Below are 18,634 nucleotides of genomic sequence, written 5' to 3' on the forward strand. Positions count from 1 at the left end.
GCCCTGGCGACAGAGCGAGACTCCGTCTCAAAAAATAAAAAATAAATAAAATAAAATAAAAAATAAAAAATTAGCCGAGCATGGTGGCGGGTACCTGTAATCACAGCTACTCTGGAGGCTGAGGCAGCAGACTCGCTTGAACCCGGGAGGTGGAGGTTGCAGTGAGCCAAGATCACACCACTGCACTCCAGCCTGGGCAACAAGCAAAACTTCTCAAAAAAAAAAAAAAAAAATTAACTGAGCGCCTACTGTATGCCTGGCTCTGCTGGTCTATGCTTCCTTGGTTACTATGTCTTCTCTGGGAAAAAAAACATATAAATTTGAATCTGTATTTTTCCCTATAATTATTAGCCTCTAAGCACTAAAATTTTTTACTTTCGGGGGAAAGACAAAGAAGTTACCCCAGCTCAAGGGTTTTGCCCCATGCCTGGCAGGGAGCAATTATGACCAGAGGGGCTGGGACATCTGCTCCTAATTGGCTTTTCCTGCTGAGGTCCTGGAATACTAAAGGGTTTCTGAAGGGCCCGGGGTGCCCCCGCCTCATTCTTCTGGGGTGGGGGAGCGGGTCCCTGTATGTGAAGACGGAATTTCCTGCCCATTTGCTCCTCACACCTTCCGGAGGCCAAACGGGCAGCCCAGCTGCGGCCCGAAGGGGGAGGGGCTCGGCCGCCCGGCAGATGGCGGCATTTACATACAGCTGGGAGCCCCTTCTGAGGCCGAGCTCCTCGCCCTGGCGTCTGGTGCGTCCGCGACGCGGGGCTTGGGAGGGTGGATTTGTCTTGGGGAGGGGGAACGCACACACGCCCGCACACAGGGGTCCACAAAGAGCCCTGGATCTTCATCGTATCCACACACAGCTACACCTGTGGACCTCCCAAACCCAGTCTCAGTCACACAAACCAACGCACACAGGAATCCACAAAGAACTCCGGATCTTCATCGTGTTCACACGTGGCTGCATCCATGGACTTCTCAAACCCAGTCTCGTTCACATACAGGCGCCCTCCGCCATTCCCACCTTGCACAGCCTCTACCACACCTGCACACAGCACAAAGTCACAGGTTTATACGGCTATACAGGATCTTCCATTAACACACACGCACAGAGAAGTATCTACACAGCCACACAATCTCAAAGCGTCACACAATCACGAAGTCGTGTACACGTCTAGTTTCCCACTCGGGTGTGCGTGCAGTCAGAATTGTTTACAGCCTCATAAATGTGTCAATCACACACAACTCCAGGCCTATGCTGAGCTGCACAGTCCCACGTGGACACACAATCACAAAGTCGTGTACACCCTCCAGTAGCTCTGGTTCATACCACACATCCAGAATCTTAAAATCATGTACAACCTCACACAGACTTAGCCCCCCAACCCCACCCCAGCCACACGCAAAGTCGCGGGATCACCCACTCATGACCTCGCCCGTGCCTACGACTACAGACGGAATCTCGCTGATGCTCCTGCACGCTCCCCTTCCCCTGTGACTCCCCCCGCCCTTGGTCCCTTGGGGCCGGGTAGCTGCCTGAAGGGGCGGGGCCATTCCCTCAGATATAAGACTCGGAAGCCAGCAGCTGCGACTCCCGAGACCCCCCCTAGAAGGCCATGGTCTCCCCAAGGATGTCTCGGCTCCTCTCCCAGACTGTGATCTTAGCGCTCATTTTCATCCCTCAGGTCAGAGCCAGGTGGGAGGTGGCGTGGAAAGGGATGAATGCGGGGGAGAGGGGTGAGTACGACCTGAAGGTCTTGGGGAGGGAGCGCGGGGCGGACGGGACACCTGGGTCCCCCCGGCCGCCTCACCCTGTGCCCGTCTTCGCCCCAGGCACGGCCCGCTGGCGTCTTCGAGCTGCAGATCCACTCTTTCGGGCCGGGTCCAGGCCCGGGGGCCCCGCGGTCCCCCTGCAGCGCCCGGGGCCCCTGCCGCCTCTTCTTCAGAGTCTGCCTGAAGCCTGGGCTCTCGGAGGAGGCCGCCGAGTCCCCGTGCGCCCTGGGCGCGGCGCTGAGTGCGCGCGGACCCGTCTACACCGAGCAGCCCGAAGCGCCCGCGCCTGATCTCCCACTGCCCAACGGCCTCTTGCAGGTGCCCTTTCGGGACGCCTGGCCTGTAAGTGCTGTCCCCGGGGGACTCCCGGTGCTGGAGGCCTAACCCGCCACCAAAACCTCCACCTCCTCTCCCCTCCAACTTCCAAGACCCTAATCCTGCCTCCCAGGGGGTGGACCAAATTCCCAGACCAGTAACTCCACCATCTGGAACCCCACATTCCCAGACCTCTAAACTCTACACACCGGGGATTCTAAATGTTCTGATTCCCCAACCCTGGATGCTGGGACCCCCAAATTCCCAGAATCTCAAACCCAACCTCTGAAATCCTAAACTCAAGGAACCCTACCTCTGCTCCTTGGGGATCCCTAAAAACTGGGGTCCTCATCTTTCTCCGCAAACCTCTCACACCTTGTCTTGGGAACCACTAATATCTTCTCTCTCTTTTTTTTTTTTTTTTTTTCTGTCCTCAGTTATTTCAATTGGGTCCTGTATTGATTATTCTTTCACCTCCAAAATCCTATCTCCCATCCCCACAACCCAAAGGCACAAAGATGGACAGACCTGTATTGCAATTCTAAACCCTTGTCCTTTTGGACAAGTGACTGCCTGGTTTCCAGATTCAGTTTCCTATGCTTAAAAATGGGATCATTGGGCCGGGCGCGGTGGCTCAAGCCTGTAATCCCAGCACTTTGGGAGGCCGAGACGGGTGGATCACGAGGTCAGGAGATCGAGACCAACCTGGCTAACATGGTGAAACCCCGTCTCTACTAAAAATACAAAAAACTAGCCGGGCGTGGTGGCGGGCGCCTGTAGTCCCAGCTACTCGGAGGCTGAGGCGGGAGAATGGCGTGAACCCGGGAGGCGGAGCTTGCAGTGTGCCGAGATCCCGCCACTGCACTCCAGCCTGGGTGACACAGCGAGACTCCGTCTCAAAAAAAAAAAAAAAAAAGGGATCATCCTGGTATCTCACAAGGGTCCCTTTTGAGTGATTCAACTACATCTCTTGAATAAAGTGCTTACCACGTAGTAAGTGCTCAATAAAGCAAGCCACGTCCAGTAGGCTCACCCTGTAATTCCAGCACTTTGGGAGGCTTAGGCGGGAGGATCGCTTGAGCCTAGCAGTTTGAGACCAGTCTCAGTAACATAGTGAGACCTTATCTCTAAAACAAAACAAAACAAAACAAAACAAAACAAATAGCGGGGCATGGTGACATGCGCGTGTAGTCCCAGCTACTGGGGAGGCTGAGATGGGAGGATTGCTTGAGCCTTGGAGGTTGTTGCAGTGAGCCAAGATTGTGCCACTGCACTCCAGCCTGGTTGACAGAGTGAGACCCTGTCTCCCCCCCGGACCCCCCCCAAAAAGCCACAGATGTCATTCCTTCCCTGGGCTGGGCTGGTCCCTCTGGGAATTGTCCCTTGCTTGCTCAGTCCCCAGCAATGGCCATCACCCTCTATTCCTGAACTCTGGCCTTCACTGAGTACTTACCCTAACCACTGTCTTTCATCTTTCATCTCCCCCTTCCTTCACCCAACCAGGGCACCTTCTCTCTCATCATTGAAACCTGGAGAGAGGAGTTAGGAGACCAGATTGGAGGTGAGTGTCTTCAGTCTTGGGACTGGTGGGGAAGCTGGGGCCCACCTGAGACATCGGGTTGGTGGTATTGTCTATAGGTCTTATGATGTCATCACAGCTCCTGGGATGTGGTGCCAGGTGTTGACAGCTCCAGGCCTCTTGGCATCTCAGGCACAGAAATGTCCCTGGTACTGGATGTAGCAGTCTGTGGTCCTGGTAGCAGATGAAATAGGGGAAGCTTTCTTACTATCAACACCTCCAGAGCAGGGCATAGCATTTCACAGCCCTACTTTATCACCATCTGATATTGAGAGCTCAGGGTGCAATATGAGTTACTTCTGGTTCTTCTATGTGAAGTTTTTTTTTTTTTTTTTTTTTTTTTTTTTTTTTTTTCAAGACAGAGTTTCGCTCTGTTGCCCAGGCTGGAGTGCAATGGCATGATCTCACTCACTGCAACCTCTGCCTTCCGGGTTCAAGCAATTCTCCTGCCTCACCCTCCCAAGTAGCTGGGATTACAGGTGCCCACAACCACGCCCAGCTACTTTTTTTTGTATTTTTAGTAGAAACAGGATTTCACCATGTTGGCCAGGCTGGTCTTGAACTCCTGACCTCGTGATTCGCCCACCTCGGCCTCCCAAAGTGTTGAGATTATAGGCATGAGCCACCACGCTCAGCCCCTACGTGAAGCTCTGTCACCTTCTCCATGTGGAGGTCCCAGGGAGCCCTGTGGGATGTGGGAGCTTCACCAAAGAGAATATTGAGCAGAGGTTCCTGGGAGGGATACAGGGCATTTTTTTTTTTTTTTTTTTTGAGACGGAGTCTCGCTCTGTCCCCGGGCTGGAGTGCAGTGGCCGGATCTCAGCTCACTGCAAGCTCCGCCTCCCGGGTTTACGCCATTCTCCTGCCTCAGCCTCCCGAGTAGCTGGGACTACAGGTGCCCGCCACGTCGCCCGGCTAGCTTTTTTTGTATTTTTTAGTAGAGACGGGGTTTCACCGTGTTAGCCAGGATGGTCTCGATCTCCTGACCTCGTGATCCGCCCGTCTCGGCCTCCCAAAGTGCTGGGATTACAGGCTTGAGCCACCGCGCCCGGCCTTTTTTTTTTTTTTTTGAGACGGAGTTTTGCTCTGTCGCCCAGGCTGGAGTGCAGTGGCTGGATCTCAGCTCACTGCAAGCTCCGCCTCCCAGGTTCACGCCATTCTCCTGCCTCAGCCTCCCCAGTAGCTGGGACTACAGGCACCTACCACCTTGCCCGGCTAGTTTTTTGTATTTTTTTAGTAGAGACGGGGTTTCACCATGTTGGCCAGGATGGTCTCGATCTCCTGACCTCGTGATCCGCCCGTCTCGGCCTCCCAAAGTGCTGGGATTACAGGCTTGAGCCGCCGTGCCCGGCCGTTACAGGACATTCTTATCCTCAACTTGGGAGACTCTGTTGCTATGTGAGGCCCACAGCGGGGGGGTTTGTCACCATTTTTTTCTTGTTCTTATTTTATTTTTTATGGAGATGGGATCTCGCTATGTTGCCCAGGCTGGTCTCAAACTCCTAGGCTCAAGCGATCCATTGACTTTGGCCTCCCAAAACGTTGGGATTATAGGAGTGAGCCACTTCTTCACTGTTCTGATGTAGAAAGCTGTATCACAATTTTGGGGGGGTGACACCTTTGCCTTCAAGAAAGTGTCACTCTCCCAGTATCCCAAGGTCTCAGGTAATGTGGTAATTTACGGTCTAGTAATTGGGGTCTCTGCCACTCTTTTGATATAGGAAGATCTGGAGGCACAATTTAGGGGTGTTATGACCTCACTTCAGACATGTTATTGTTCTTTGGCCATATCGAGGTACCAAATGTCACAGGGTGTTAGAGGTCTCATTATTACTTCAATTTACAAAGATCTGGGTCAAAATACGGGAGTATTACGGTTTCTATAACTGTTTATTTTTTATTTTATTTTTTTTGAGAGGGAGTCTTGCTCTGTCACTCAGGTTGGAGTGTGATGGCGCTATCTCGGTTCACCGTAACCTCCACTCCTGGGTGCAAGTGATTCTCCTGCCTTAGCCTCCAGAGTAGCTGGGATTACAGGCGTGCGCCACCATGCCTGGCTATTTTTTTTTTTTTTTTTAGTAGAGACAGTTTCACCATGTTGGTCAGGCTGGTCTTGAACTCTTGACCTCAGGTGGTCCACCTGTCTCGGCCTCCCGAAGTGCTGGGATTTCAGGCTTGAGCCACCACACGCCTGGCCGAGAGAACTGTTATCTAGGGTACTAGAAGAGACCACGACATTGCAGGTCCCAGGGTGCACTGGGGAGTTCGCAGCCTTGCTAAAGTAAGGAAAGTGACTGCCATTCTACTCGCGAAGTCCAAGGACCCCAGGGCTCCATGAGGGTGTTTTGGCCTCGCTGGGAGGGGCGGGGAGAAAGCGGCCGGGGCGCTCCGTATGCATCCATGTTCGGCCGGGCCCACCCCAGCACCCCTCCTTTGCCTGTCCCCGCAGGGCCCGCCTGGAGCCTGCTGGCGCGCGTGACCAGACGGCGGCGCTTGGCAGCCGGAGGCCCGTGGGCCCGGGACATTCAGCGCGCAGGCGCCTGGGAGCTGCGCTTCTCCTACCGCGCGCGCTGCGAACTGCCTGCCGTCGGGACCGCGTGCACGCGCCTCTGCCGTCCGCGCAGCGCCCCCTCGCGGTGCGGCCCGGGACTGCGCCCCTGCGCACCGCTCGAGGACGAGTGTGAGGCGCCGCGTGAGTCCTGCGTTCAACCCCACCCCGTACCAGCCAGGGACCCCGGCCCCTCCTGAGCGTCACTCGCGGCCCCCAGTCCCCTCTCACAACCCACTCATCCTCTTTAGGGTACTCTAGAGTCCCCCACCATGTACCCCAGGCACCCCTCTTCAGGGAGCTGGGGAATGCGGTGACTGCTGCGGATGTACCCCAAACCCTGCCCACCATCCAGCTGCCACCTTCGGGGAAACCGAGGACCCTGGACCTCTCTCCAGCCCTGCCTTACTCCTCAAGCCCTCTTCCCTCTCCCAGCCCTCTTGTTGCCCCAAATAGGAAGTCCACGTCCATTTCCTATGCTGGCACCCTCCAGTTCCTTCCCTAACCCACATTCAAACCCTGTCCCGATGCCAGGACTCCAAAGCTCTTCTAATTCTGCGGCCCTCCCGACTCCCACCCGCAATCTTTGGAATCTCCTCCCAGTCTACTCTGGCCAAGGGACTCCATCCTCCCTCCCTAGGGTTGCAGGCCAGAACCCATGGCTTTTTAAAGCTTGGAATTCTTCAGACCCCTCCTCAAATTTCAGAGCCCCACCAAGGCCCCTAGGACTCCCAGGCTAATCCAGATCTTCCCAGAGCCACCCTAATTCAAGACACTCCTATCTTCCCTGAAAGGCCAGGGGTCCCCCCACCAATCCCAAATCCCCTTCCTGTCTCCTATCCTCACGATCTGACATGGGTGCCCCCGTCCCATCCTCCTTCCAAGAGCACAGACTCCAGCCCGATGGCCTGGGTTCACATCCTCACTCCTCCATTTCCTGGGTGGGCTGGTCAGTTTGTCTCTGTGAGCCACAGTTTCCCTATCTGTAAACTGGGGGGGAGGGGTCACAGTACCATCTAGTCCCGATGATTATCTGTCACAAGGATGAAGCAAGGTGGTGCAGGGAATGTGCTCAGAAACCTCCCTGAGTTCCATCTTGTCCCTGGCCCTCCCCGACCTTGGTGTTCCCTTTCTCTCTGCCTCTCTGTCCCCCATAGCGGTGTGCCGAGCCGGCTGCAGCCTCGAGCATGGTTTCTGTGAGCAGCCCGGTGAATGCCGATGCCTGGAGGGCTGGACTGGACCCCTCTGCACGGTCCCTGTCTCCACCAGCAGCTGCCTCGGCCTCAGGGGCCCGTCCTCTGCTACCACAGGATGCCTTGTCCCTGGACCTGGGCCCTGTGACGGGAACCCGTGTGCCAATGGGGGCAGCTGTAGTGTCAGTGTCACCCTTCCCACCTTGTCCTGCTTAGTACTTTACCTTGGGAGCCACGGCCCCCTCCCTGGGGCTCCAGGAGACACCAGCTTGGGGAGGAGGTCTGGGAATAACTATCAGGGAGGTCTTCCTGGAGGCATCCAGTCTGCATCTGGGGCCTTGAAGTAGGATTAGGTGATGGGGATGGGACTGGGGAGAGCATACTCAGTGGGTGGCCCTGAAAGATGTGGGAGTGGAAATCATGAGGAGCCGTGTGGGGCCACAGCTGCTACCACTGTGGGAGTGAGAATGGTTCAGGGTCCAAGGTAGTGGGTGGTGGGGCCAAATCGGTTGGAGATTTGGGATCTGCGGGCACAGGGGGGTGAAGACATCAGAGAAGGCTTCCTGGAGATGGCCCGGAGCTGGGGCTTCTGGGACATGATTAGAGAGGGTGGCCAGGTGAGTGGCCTGCACGCAGCAAGGGTGCAGAGGTGGCAGTGAGTGAGCCTGGCATGGAGTGCTGGGGTAGAGTAGGGTCCAGTGTGGGCCACCTGGATACTGCCACACTCAGGGTTCAAATACTTAGGGGGAGGCTCTGGGAAGGAAAGATCCAGAGAACGCTTCCTGGAGGAGGTGGGCTGAGATCTAGGACCTCCCAGTAGGACTCGTCAATGTAGACAGGAGCGAGGAGGGCAGACCAGGCAGGCAGCATTTGGTAGGCAAAGGTGTAGTGGTGGGAATGGGGTCACTCTGGGTCCCCAGAGCCTCCTACCTGTGGGGTCACATGGGTGGACCCAAAAATGTGGAGTGGATCGAGGGGATGTCGGGAGGACCTCCCAGGGTGGCCCCTGCACAGTGGGACTTGGGACTGGACAAGGAGCAGTCCCCAGTGGTTAGGAATGAGGAGAGGGATGGGATTTTTCTCCAAGGAAACTCCATTCTCAAGTCCTCTTGTCCCTGCCCAGGAGACACCCGGGTCCTTTGAATGCACCTGCCCGCGTGGGTTCTACGGGCTCCGGTGTGAGGTGAGCGGGGTGACATGCGCGGATGGACCCTGCTTCAATGGCGGCTTGTGTGTCGGGGGTGCAGACCCTGACTCTGCCTACATCTGCCACTGCCCACCCGGTTTCCAAGGTTCCAACTGTGAGAAGAGGGTGGACCGGTGCAGCCTGCAGCCATGCCGCAATGGTGAGGCCTAGAGGCCCTAATAGCAAGGGATGGGGGTGGGGGCCCTGCATGGCTCAGACAGTCCTGGGTTGGGATCCTGGCTTTGACTCTTCTAACCCTAGGGCCAGGGGACCTGACCTTCCACCAGCAAGCCTGTTTGTTCTGTAAAATGGACAAGGAGACATTCACTATCTCATAACTATTAATATTTACTGAGAATTTACTGTGTGCCAGGCCCTATTCTAGGCACTGAGGATACAGCAGGGAATGAAACAAAGTCCCTGCCCCTCCTGATAGTGCCTGGTGTGCTGAGGATAAGCAGGGAAGCCAGTGTGGTTACACTGATGAGACGAGATCAGGGAGGTGACAGGCACATCTTGTGGGACCCCCTGGGTCACAAGAAGGGGAACTTTCACTTCTCCCCTGAGTGAGATGGAGCCACAGGAAGGCTCTGAACAGAGAAGAGAGCTGATATCGGTGCTAAAAGATTAAATGAGGCTGGGCACAGTGACTCACGCCTATAATTCCAGCACTTTGGGAGGCCCAGGTGGGCGGATCACCTGAGTTCAGGAGCTGGAGACCAGCCTGGGCCACATGGTGAAACCGCGTCTCTACTAAAAATACAAAAAATTCGCCAGGCGTGATGGCAGGTGCTTGTAATTCCAGCAACTCGGAAGGCTAAGGCAGAAGAACCACTTGAACCTGGGAGGTGGAGGTTGCAGTCAGCCAAGATTGTGCCACTGCACTCCCGCCTGGGCGACAGAGTTGAGATTCTGTCTCAAAAAAAAAAAAAAAAAAAAAAAAAAAAAAAAGATTAAATAAGATCATGAATGTAGGCTGAAACAGAGAATTGCTTGAACTAGGGAGGCAGATTGCAGTGAGTCGAGATCGCGCCACTGCACTCCAGCCTGGAGGACAGAACGAGACTCCGTTTAAAAAAAAAAAAAATCATGAATCTAAAGGGCTAGCTGTTATCTTCTTGCGAGTGAATACGATAATTCTGTCCCAAATACTGAGTGTTCACTCTGGGGTGCGTGGTACTAGGGACACAGCAGGGACCAGGACATGTTTGGGCCGCGCCCTCCTGGAGGTACAGCCCAGAGGGGAAGACAGACACCCTCAGACAGAGCCCAGGGTGGGTGGCCAGGGCTGTGATCTGGGAGCACAGGGCAGTGATCAGGGCTGGGATGGAGGAAGAAGCATCGGAGTAGAGACCTGAGGAGTGGGCTAGGAAAGAGAAAAGGGTTATGGGAGAAAAGGAGGAAGGAAGAGAGGAGGTATTCTAGGCAGAAGAAGGTCAGAGGGTTCAAACATAGTTCTGGGAGCTGTCCACTATTGAAGTATGATCGAAGTCGAGGGAAAAAGACAAGGGCAGCGAGAGCCAAAGAGGTGGCACTGAATTAATTATTCCAAAACTTCATCAGGTAGAAAAGAAGCGAGCTGGCTTTCCTGGCACACTCCAAGACGCTGGCCCTTGAGTTAAGAGACAGAGAGAAAAAGGGGACCCCGTGCAGCGATGATAGAACTGGGAAACAGCGCGGGCAGGTGGGCCCCGCCCCCGGCTCCCAGGCTGTGCCCTCTGATGCTCCCTTCCCCACAGGCGGACTCTGCCTGGACCTGGGCCACGCCCTGCGCTGCCGCTGCCGTGCCGGCTTCGCGGGTCCGCGCTGCGAGCACAACCTCGACGACTGCGCGGGCCGCGCCTGCGCTAACGGCGGCACGTGTGTGGAGGGCGGCGGCGCGCACCGCTGCTCCTGCGCGCTGGGCTTTGGCGGCCGCGACTGCCGCGAGCGCGCGGACCCGTGCGCCGCGCGCCCCTGTGCTCACGGCGGCCGCTGCTACGCCCACTTTTCCGGCCTCGTCTGCGCCTGCGCGCCCGGCTACATGGGTTCGCGGTGTGAGTTCCCAGTGCACCCCGACGGCGTAAGCGCTTTGCCCGCGGCCCCGCCCGGCCTCAGGCCCGGGGACCCGCAGCGCTACCTTTTGCCGCCCGCTCTGGGACTGCTGGTGGCCGCGGGCGTGGCTGGCGCTGCGCTCTTGCTGGTCCACGTGCGCCGCCGTGGCCACGCCCAGGATGCTGGGTCTCGCTTGCTGGCTGGGACCCCGGAGCCGTCAGTCCATGCACTCCCGGATGCACTCAACAACCTAAGGACGCAGGAGGGTCCCGGGGATGTCCCGAGGTGAGGGGCTGCGCCGCAGACGAACGCCTCCCGCTGCTGGCTGCTTGTACCCATCTCCGTGGTGCAGTTGGCGCGATTCCCTGATGCATTTCCCTGGTCGGTCTCTTACCCGGTAGCTGGCTTTGGGTTCGCATTTGTGATGGGTAGGGGAAAACAAGATCTGAGAATTTAAAGGGTCTGAATTTTTCTTCTTTCTTTCCTCCCACAGCTCGTCCGTAGATTGGAATCGCCCTGAAGATGTAGACTCTCGAGGGATTTATGTCATATCTGCTCCTTCCATCTACGCTCGGGAGGTAGCGACGCTCCTTTCCCACCCCCGCTACACACTGGGCACACTGGGCAGAGGCAGAACCTGCTTTTTCCCTACCCTTCCTCGATTCTGTCTGTGAAATGAATTGGGTAGAGTCTCTGGAAGGTTTTAAGCCCATTTTCAGTTCTAACTTAGTTTCTTCCTATTTTTTTTTTTTTTTTTTTTGAGACGGAGTCTTGCTCTGTCACCCAGGCTGGAGTGCAGTGGCCAGATCTCGGCTCACTGCAAGCTCCGCCTCCCGGGTTCACGCCATTCTCCTGCCTCAGCCTCCCGAGTAGCTGGGACTACAGGCACCCGCCACCTCGCCCGCCTAGTTTTTTGTAATTTTTAGTAGAGACGGGGTTTCACCGTGTTAGCCAGGATGGTCTTGATCTCCTGACCTCGTGATCCGCCCGTCTCGGCCTCCCAAAGTGCTGGGATTACAGGCTTGAGCCACCGCGCCCGGCCTGTTTCTTCCTATTTTGCATCCCTCTTGTCGTTTTGAGCTACCTGCCATCTTCTCTTTGAAAAAGCTGTGGGCTTGAAGAGGTCACTATGGGGACTCCGCCAGAGCTTTTCCACTGATGTTACTCTGCGGGGAGGCAGGGGAGGCAGAGGGGCAGCCTCTCTAATGCTTCCTACTCATTTTGTTTCTAGGCCTGACGCGTCTCCTCCATCCGCACCTGGAGTCAGAGCGTGGATTTTTGTATTTGCTTGGTGGTGCCCAGTCTCTGCCCCAGAGGCTTTGGAGTTCAATCTCGAAGGGGTCCCTTGGAGAACTTTACTGCTGCAAGTTGTAAATAATGGTTATTTATATCCTATTTTTTCTCACCCATCTCTCCAGAAACACCTATAAAGGCTATTATTGTGATCAGTTTTGACTAACAAGGCTGAATGCTTTGTATGTAGTGTTAGGGCTGAAGGGAAGAGATTTTGTCTCCTGAGGAGAATAGTAGACAGGACTCTTTATGTTGTAGGGGTCGCAAACGACTCAAACTGCTTTAAATATAAAAGAATTTATGGCTGGGTGCAGTGGCTCACGCCTGTAATCCCACTGAACCACAGAGTGAGATCAGTGGCTGAAGCAGAAGGATTGCTTGAGGCTGGGAGTTGGAGAGCAGCCAGGCAACACAGCAAGACCCCTATACGAAAAATTAAAACAAAATTAGCCAGGCTTGGTGGCGCACCTGTAGTTCTACCTACTTGTGAAGCTGAGGCCGGGAGGATCGCCTCAGCTCAGGAGTTTGAGGCTGCAGTGAGCTATGATAACACCACTGCACTAAAGCCTGGGCACTACAGCAAGATTCTGTCGCTTAAAAAAAAAAATGTATTAGTGGCCAGGAGTGGTGGCTCACGCCTGTAATCCCAGCACAGGATTACAAAGGGAAGCCGAGGTGGGTGGATCACCTGAGGTCGGGAGTTCGAGACCAGCCTAGCCAGCATGGCAAAACCTCGTCTCTACTGAAAAATACAAAAACTAGCTGGGTGCGGTGGCAGGCACCTGTAATCTCAGCTACTCGGGAGGCTAAGGCCGGAGAATCGCTTGAACTCGGGAAGCGGAGGTTGCAGTGAGCCGAGATTGTGCCATTGCACTCTAGCCTTGGAAACAGAACAAGACTCTGTCTAAGCCGGGCGCGGTGGCTCACGCCTGTAATCCCAGCACTTTGGGAGGCCGAGGCGGGCGGATCACAAGGTCAGGAGATCGAGACCACGGTGAAACCCCGTTTCTACTAAAAATACAAAAAATTAGCCGGGCGCGGTGGCGGGCGCCTGTAGTCCCAGCTACTCAGGAGGCAGAGGCAGGAGAATGGCGTGAACCCGGGAGGCGGAGCTTGCAGTGAGCCGAGATTGCGCCACTGCACTCCAGCCTGGGCGACAGAGCGAGACTCTGTCTCAAAAAAAAAAAAAAAAAAAAAAAAAAAAAAGACTGTCTAAAAAAAAAAAAAAAAAAAAAACATGTATTAGCTCATAAAATGGAAAAATCCTAGGAGTAGATGTGGCTTCCAGCAGCAATGGACTGGGGCTCCTGGTCTCTGGTTGCCTCTACTTACCCCTTGATTGATTTCACTGTGGGCAGTCTCTCATTGGCCCTGGCTTGTTGGTAAGCCTTCCTAAACCAGTCGCCAGGCAGTATGGCTTCCTCTGATTTGGCCAGGCTTGCTCATTTGCCTGTTGTGTGGTAGGAAGTGACGTCAACCTGCCCAGATCACATAGATTATATAGGTGAGGGGGTATCCCTGCTCCCCTCAGATCAGTTTGTTCCCAGAAATGAGTACTGTGTCAGGCAGGCAAACTGACAGACCATCTTACAAGAAATACGGAAACTCAGTCTGAAAGCAGGTAACCTCAGACAGTAATTCAAATCTACGGCAAAAACCAAAGAGTAGGCTGGGCATGGTGGCTCATGCCTGTAATTCCAGCACTTTGGGAAGCTGAGGTGGGTGGATCACCTGAAGTCAGGAGTTTGAGACCAGCCTGGCCACATGATGAAACCCTGTCTCTATTAAAAATACAAAAATTAGCCAGGCATGGTGGTGGGTACCTGTAATCCCAGCTACTTGGGAGACTGAAGCAGGAGAATCAATTGAACCTGGGAGGTGGAGGTTGCAGTGAGCTGAGATCACTCCACTGCACTCCAGCCTGGGTGACAGAGTGAGATTCTGTCACCAAAAAAAAAAAAAAAAAAAAAAGCAGCAGTGACAGTAATCATGTAATTATAAGGATTATGGTGGGCTGGGAGCAGTGGCTCACGCCTGTAATCCCAGCACTTTGGGAGGCCGAGGCGGGCAAATCACCTGAGGTCAGGAGTTTGAGACCAGCCTGGCCAACAGGGTGAAACCCCATCTCTACTTAAAGTACAAAACATTAGCCGGGCGTGGTGGTATGCACCCGTAGTCTCAGCTACTCGGGAGGCTGAGGCAGGAGAATCGCTTGAACCTGGGAGGCAGAGGTTGCAGTGAGCTGAGATCGCGCCACTGTACTCCAGCCTGGGGGACAACAGTGAGACTTCATCTCAAAAAAACCCAAAAAACAAAAAACAAAAAAAATTATGGTAGTCCTCCCTTATCCTTGAAGCATATGTTCCAAGACCCACAGTAGATGCCTGAAGCTGCTGATAGTACTGAATGCAATCTGAACACATTTCTGTTTATGTCTTCCACCTACAAACAATGCCTTTCCCATCTTGACTGAGCATTTATCACACCCTGTGGCCTTGGAAACTTTGGCAGTTTGAGGTATGACAGTGAAACTAGCATGAATTTCCTTCTCTTTCTTCACAGTTTCATGGCTAGAATATTCATCTTTTTTTTTTTTTTTGAGGAAGAGTTTCACTCTTGTTGCCCAGGCTGGAGTGCAGTGGTACAATCTCGGCTCACTGCAACCTCCGTCTCCTGGGTTCAAGCAATTCTCCTATCCCAGCCTCCCAAGTAGCTGGGATTACAGGCATGCACCACCACGCCCAGCTAATTTTGTATTTTTAGTAGAGATGGGATTTCTCCGTGTTGGTCAGCCTGGTCTCAAACTCCTGACCGCAGGTGATCGCCTGCCTCGGCCTCCCAAAGTGCTGGGATTACAGGCGTGAGCCACCGAGCCCAGCCTAGAAGATTAATCTTAAGGCCAGGCATGGTAGCTCACGCCTGTAATCCCAGAATTTTGGGAAGTTGAGGCAGGAGACTCGCTTGAGCCCAGGAGTCCGAGACCAGCATGGGCAACATGGCAATACCCTGTCTCTACAAAAAAAAAAATTGAAAAAATCAGCCAAGCATGGTGTAATTCGCCTGTAGTCCCAGCTACTTGGGAGGCTGAGCTGGGAGGATTGCTTGAGCCTAGGTGGTTGAGGCTGCAGTGAGCTGTGATGGTGCCAATGCACTCCACCCTGGGTGGCAGAGTGAGACTGTGTCTCAAAAAATAAAGAAAAAAACAAAGGGCTGGGCACAGTGGCTCATGCCTATAATCCCAGCACTTTTGGAGGCCAAGGTGTGTGGATCACCTGAGGTCAGGAATTTGAGATCAGCCTGATCAATATGGTGAAACTCCGTCTCTACTAAAAATACAAAAATTAGCTGCGCATAGTGGCAGGCACCTGTAGTCCCAGTTACTTGGGAAACTGAGACAGGAGAATCGCTTGAACCCGGGAGGCGGAGGTTGCAGTGAGCCAAGATCATGTCATTGCACTCCAGCCTGGGTGACAGAGCGAGACTCCATCTCAAAAAAAAAAGGAAATACTTGAGGCTTCTGAAGCTTTGTAATTTATAAAGAAAGAGGTTTATTTTGGCTCATGGCTCTGTAGGCTATACAGGAAGCACAGCACTGGCATCTGCTTCTGCTGAGGCATCAGGAAGCTTCCAATCATGATACAAGGTGAAGGGGGAACAAGCACATCACATGGCAAGGGAGGAAGTGAGAGAGGGGTGCCAGGCTCTTATTTATTTATTTATTTATTTGATACAGAGCCTCACTCTGTCACTCAGGCTGGAGTGCAGTGGCACGCTCTTGGCTCATTGCAACCTCTGCCTCCCTGATTCAAGCGATTCTCCTGTTTTGGCCCCCCAAGTAGCTGGGACTACAGGTGTACGCCACCATACCAGCTAATTTTTTTTGGTATTTTTAGTAGAGATGGGGTTTCACCATTTTGGCCAGGCTGGTCTCGAACTCCTGACCTCAAGCAATCTGCCTGCCTTGGCCTTCCGAAGTTCTGGGATTACAGAAGTGAGCCACCATGCCCAGTCTCAGCTCTTCGCTCTGTTACCCAGGCTGGAGTGTAGTGGCACGATCTCAACTCACTGCAAGCTCCGCCTCCCGGGTTCACACCATTCTCCTGCCTCAGCCTCCTAAGTGACTGGGACTACAGGCGCCGCCACCTCGCCCGGCTAGTTTTTTGTATTTTTTAGTAGAGATGGGGTTTCACCGTGTTAGCCAGGATGGTCTCGATCTCCTGACCTTGTGATCCACCCGTCTCGGCCTCCCAAAGTGCTGGGATTACAGGCTTGAGCCACCGCGCCTGGCCTCAGGCTCTTTTAAACAACCAGCTCTCAAGGGAACGAGGGAACTCACAGAGCGAGAACTCACTCATTACTGTGGGGAGGGCACCAAGACCTTCATGAGGGTTTTGCTTCCAGACACCTCCCACCAGGCTCACCTCCAACACTGGCGGTCATTTCAACATGAGATTTGGGGGGGAAAAATATCCACACCAAATCAATACCCATATAAGAAGCCAGAGGCTGGGCACAGTGGCTCATGCCTGTAATTTCAACACTTTGGGAGGCTGAGGCAGGTGGATCACTTGAGGCCAGGAGTTTGAGACCAGCCTGACCAACATGGTGAAAGCAACTTGTCTCTATAAAAATGTACAAAAATTAGCGAGACATGGTGGTGCTCACCTGTAATCCCAGCTACTTGGGTGGTGGAGACACAAAAATCGCTTGACCCCAGGAGGCAGAGGTTGAAGTTAGCTGAGATTGTGCCGGTGCACTCCAGCATGGGTGACAGAGCAAGACTCTGTCTCAAAAATAAAAAATGGCCGGGCGCGGTGGCTCACGCCTGTAATTCCAGCACTTTGGGAGGCCGAGACGGGCGGATCACAAGGTCAGGAGATCGAGACCATCCTGGCTCACACGGTGAAACCCCGTCTCTACTAAAAGTACAAAAAACTAGCCGGGCGAGGTGGCGGGCGCCTGTAGTCCCAGCTACTCGGGAGGCTGAGGCAGGAGAATGGCGTAAACCCAGGAGGCGGAGCTTGTAGTGAGCCGAGTTCGCGCCACTACACTCCAGCCTGGGTGACAGAGCAAAGACTCCGTCTCAAAAAAAAAATAAAAATAAAAATAAAAAAAATAAAATAAATAAATAAGGCCGGGCGCGGTGGCTCACAGTGGCTCATACCTGTAATCCCAGCACTTTGGGAGGCCGAGGCTGGTGGATCACCTGAGGTCAGGAGTTCAAGGCCAGCCTGGCCAATGTGGTGAAACCCGGTATCTACAAAAATACAAAAATTAGCCGGGCATGGTGGGAGTGCCTGTAATCCCAGCTACTCAGGAGGCTGAGGTGGGAGAGTTGCTTGAACCTGGGAGGCAGAGGTTGCAGTGAGCTGAGATTGTGCCATTGCACTCCAGCCCAGGCGACAGAGCAAGACTCCGTCTCAAAACAAACAAACAAACAAACAAACAAACAAACAAAAGCCAGAGAGCTAGCTGGCTGTCTTCCTGCCATATGAGGATGCAAGAAGTTGGTGGTCTGCAGCTTGCCAGAGGTCCCTCCCTAGAACCCAACCTGCTGGCACCATGACCACTGACTTCCAATCTCTAGACCTATGAGAAATAAATGTTTAAGCCAGATTATGGTATTTTTTTTAATAGCAGCCTGAGCCAACTAAGATAGTTGGGTTTCGCAGCAATAACAAATGTCCCTCAAATCTTACTGACTTACACGATCACAGGTTTCTTTTTTGTTCATGGCACACATCCAGGTCACTAGGCTTTGCTTTTCATTTTGTTTAAGAGACATAGTCCTGGCCGGACGCAGTGGCTCACGCCTGTAATCTCAGCACTTTGGGAGGCCGAGGTGGGCGGATCATGAGGTCAGGAGATCGAGACCATCCTGGCTAACATGGTGAAACCCCGTCTCTACTAAAAAAAATACAAAAAAATTATCCGGGCGAGGTGGCGGGCGCCTGTAGTCCCAGCTACTTGGAAGGCTGAGGCAGGAGAATGGCATGAACCTGGGAGGCAGAACTTGCAGTGAGCCAAGATCGTGCCACTGCACTCTAGCCTGGGCAACAGAGCGAGACTCCGTCTCAAAAAAAAAAAAAAGAAAAATAAAACAAAACCAAAAAAAAGAGAGACGTAGTCTTGCTCTTGTTCTGTCACCCCGTCTAGAGTGCAGTGGTGTGATCATAGCTCATGGCAGCCTCAATCTCCTGGGCTCAAGCGATCCTCCTGCCTCAGCCCCCCGAGTAGCTGGAACTGCAGGTGCATACCACCATAGCTGGCTAAGTTCTAAGTTTTTTGTAGAGAGGGGTTCCCATTATGTTGTCCAGTCTGGTCTTGAACTCCTGGGCTTAAGCAGTCCTCTTGCTTTGGTCTCCAGAAGTGCTGCGATTAAAGGTGGGGTTTCATCATGTTGGCCAGGCTGATGTCGAACTCCTGACCTCAGGTGATCCACCGCCTCGCTCTCCCAAAGTGTTGGAATTACCGGTGTGAGCCACCGCTCCCCATCAGGGGCCTTTTTTTTTTTTTTTTTTTTTTTTTTTGAGACGGAGTCTCGCCCTGTCGCCCAGGCTGAGTGCAGTGGCGCAATCTCGGCTCACTGCAAGCTCCATCTCCCGGGTTTTACGCCATTCTCCTGCCGCAGCCTCCCGAGTAGCTGGGACTACAGGCACCCGCTACCTCGCCCGACTAGTTTTTTTGTATTTTTTAGTAGAGACAGGGTTTCACTGTGT

The 18,634-nt window shown here is 53.7% G+C and overlaps 3 protein-coding genes across 4 annotated transcripts in view; 1 reads left to right on the forward strand and 2 right to left on the reverse strand.

Moving 5' to 3' along the window:
* GMFG (glia maturation factor gamma) overlaps positions 1-18,634 on the reverse strand; it is a 257,896-nt gene that overhangs the window by 174,697 nt on the left and 64,565 nt on the right. The window lies entirely within an intron of this gene.
* The window catches only part of PAF1 (PAF1 homolog, Paf1/RNA polymerase II complex component), a 231,254-nt gene that overhangs the window by 116,452 nt on the left and 96,168 nt on the right, over positions 1-18,634 (reverse strand). The window lies entirely within an intron of this gene.
* Positions 1,585-12,070, forward strand: DLL3 (delta like canonical Notch ligand 3). Of its 2 annotated transcripts, XM_050769014.1 has the most exons (9): positions 1,585-1,679; positions 1,828-2,109; positions 3,586-3,643; positions 6,111-6,353; positions 7,367-7,584; positions 8,526-8,748; positions 10,328-10,907; positions 11,116-11,200; positions 11,854-12,070. In XM_050769014.1, the coding sequence occupies exons 1-9, from the start codon at positions 1,611-1,613 to the stop codon at positions 11,857-11,859; spliced, it is 1,764 nt and encodes a 587-aa protein (XP_050624971.1). In that variant the 5' UTR covers positions 1,585-1,610; the 3' UTR covers positions 11,860-12,070. The 2 variants fall into 2 exon arrangements, with proteins under 2 accessions (XP_050624971.1, XP_050624970.1); XM_050769013.1 differs by lacking the exon at positions 11,854-12,070 and having other exon boundaries at positions 1,611-1,679; positions 11,116-11,296.

This window comes from Macaca thibetana, chromosome 19, assembly GCF_024542745.1.
Source record: "Macaca thibetana thibetana isolate TM-01 chromosome 19, ASM2454274v1, whole genome shotgun sequence".
NCBI classification, from domain to species: domain Eukaryota; kingdom Metazoa; phylum Chordata; class Mammalia; order Primates; family Cercopithecidae; genus Macaca; species Macaca thibetana.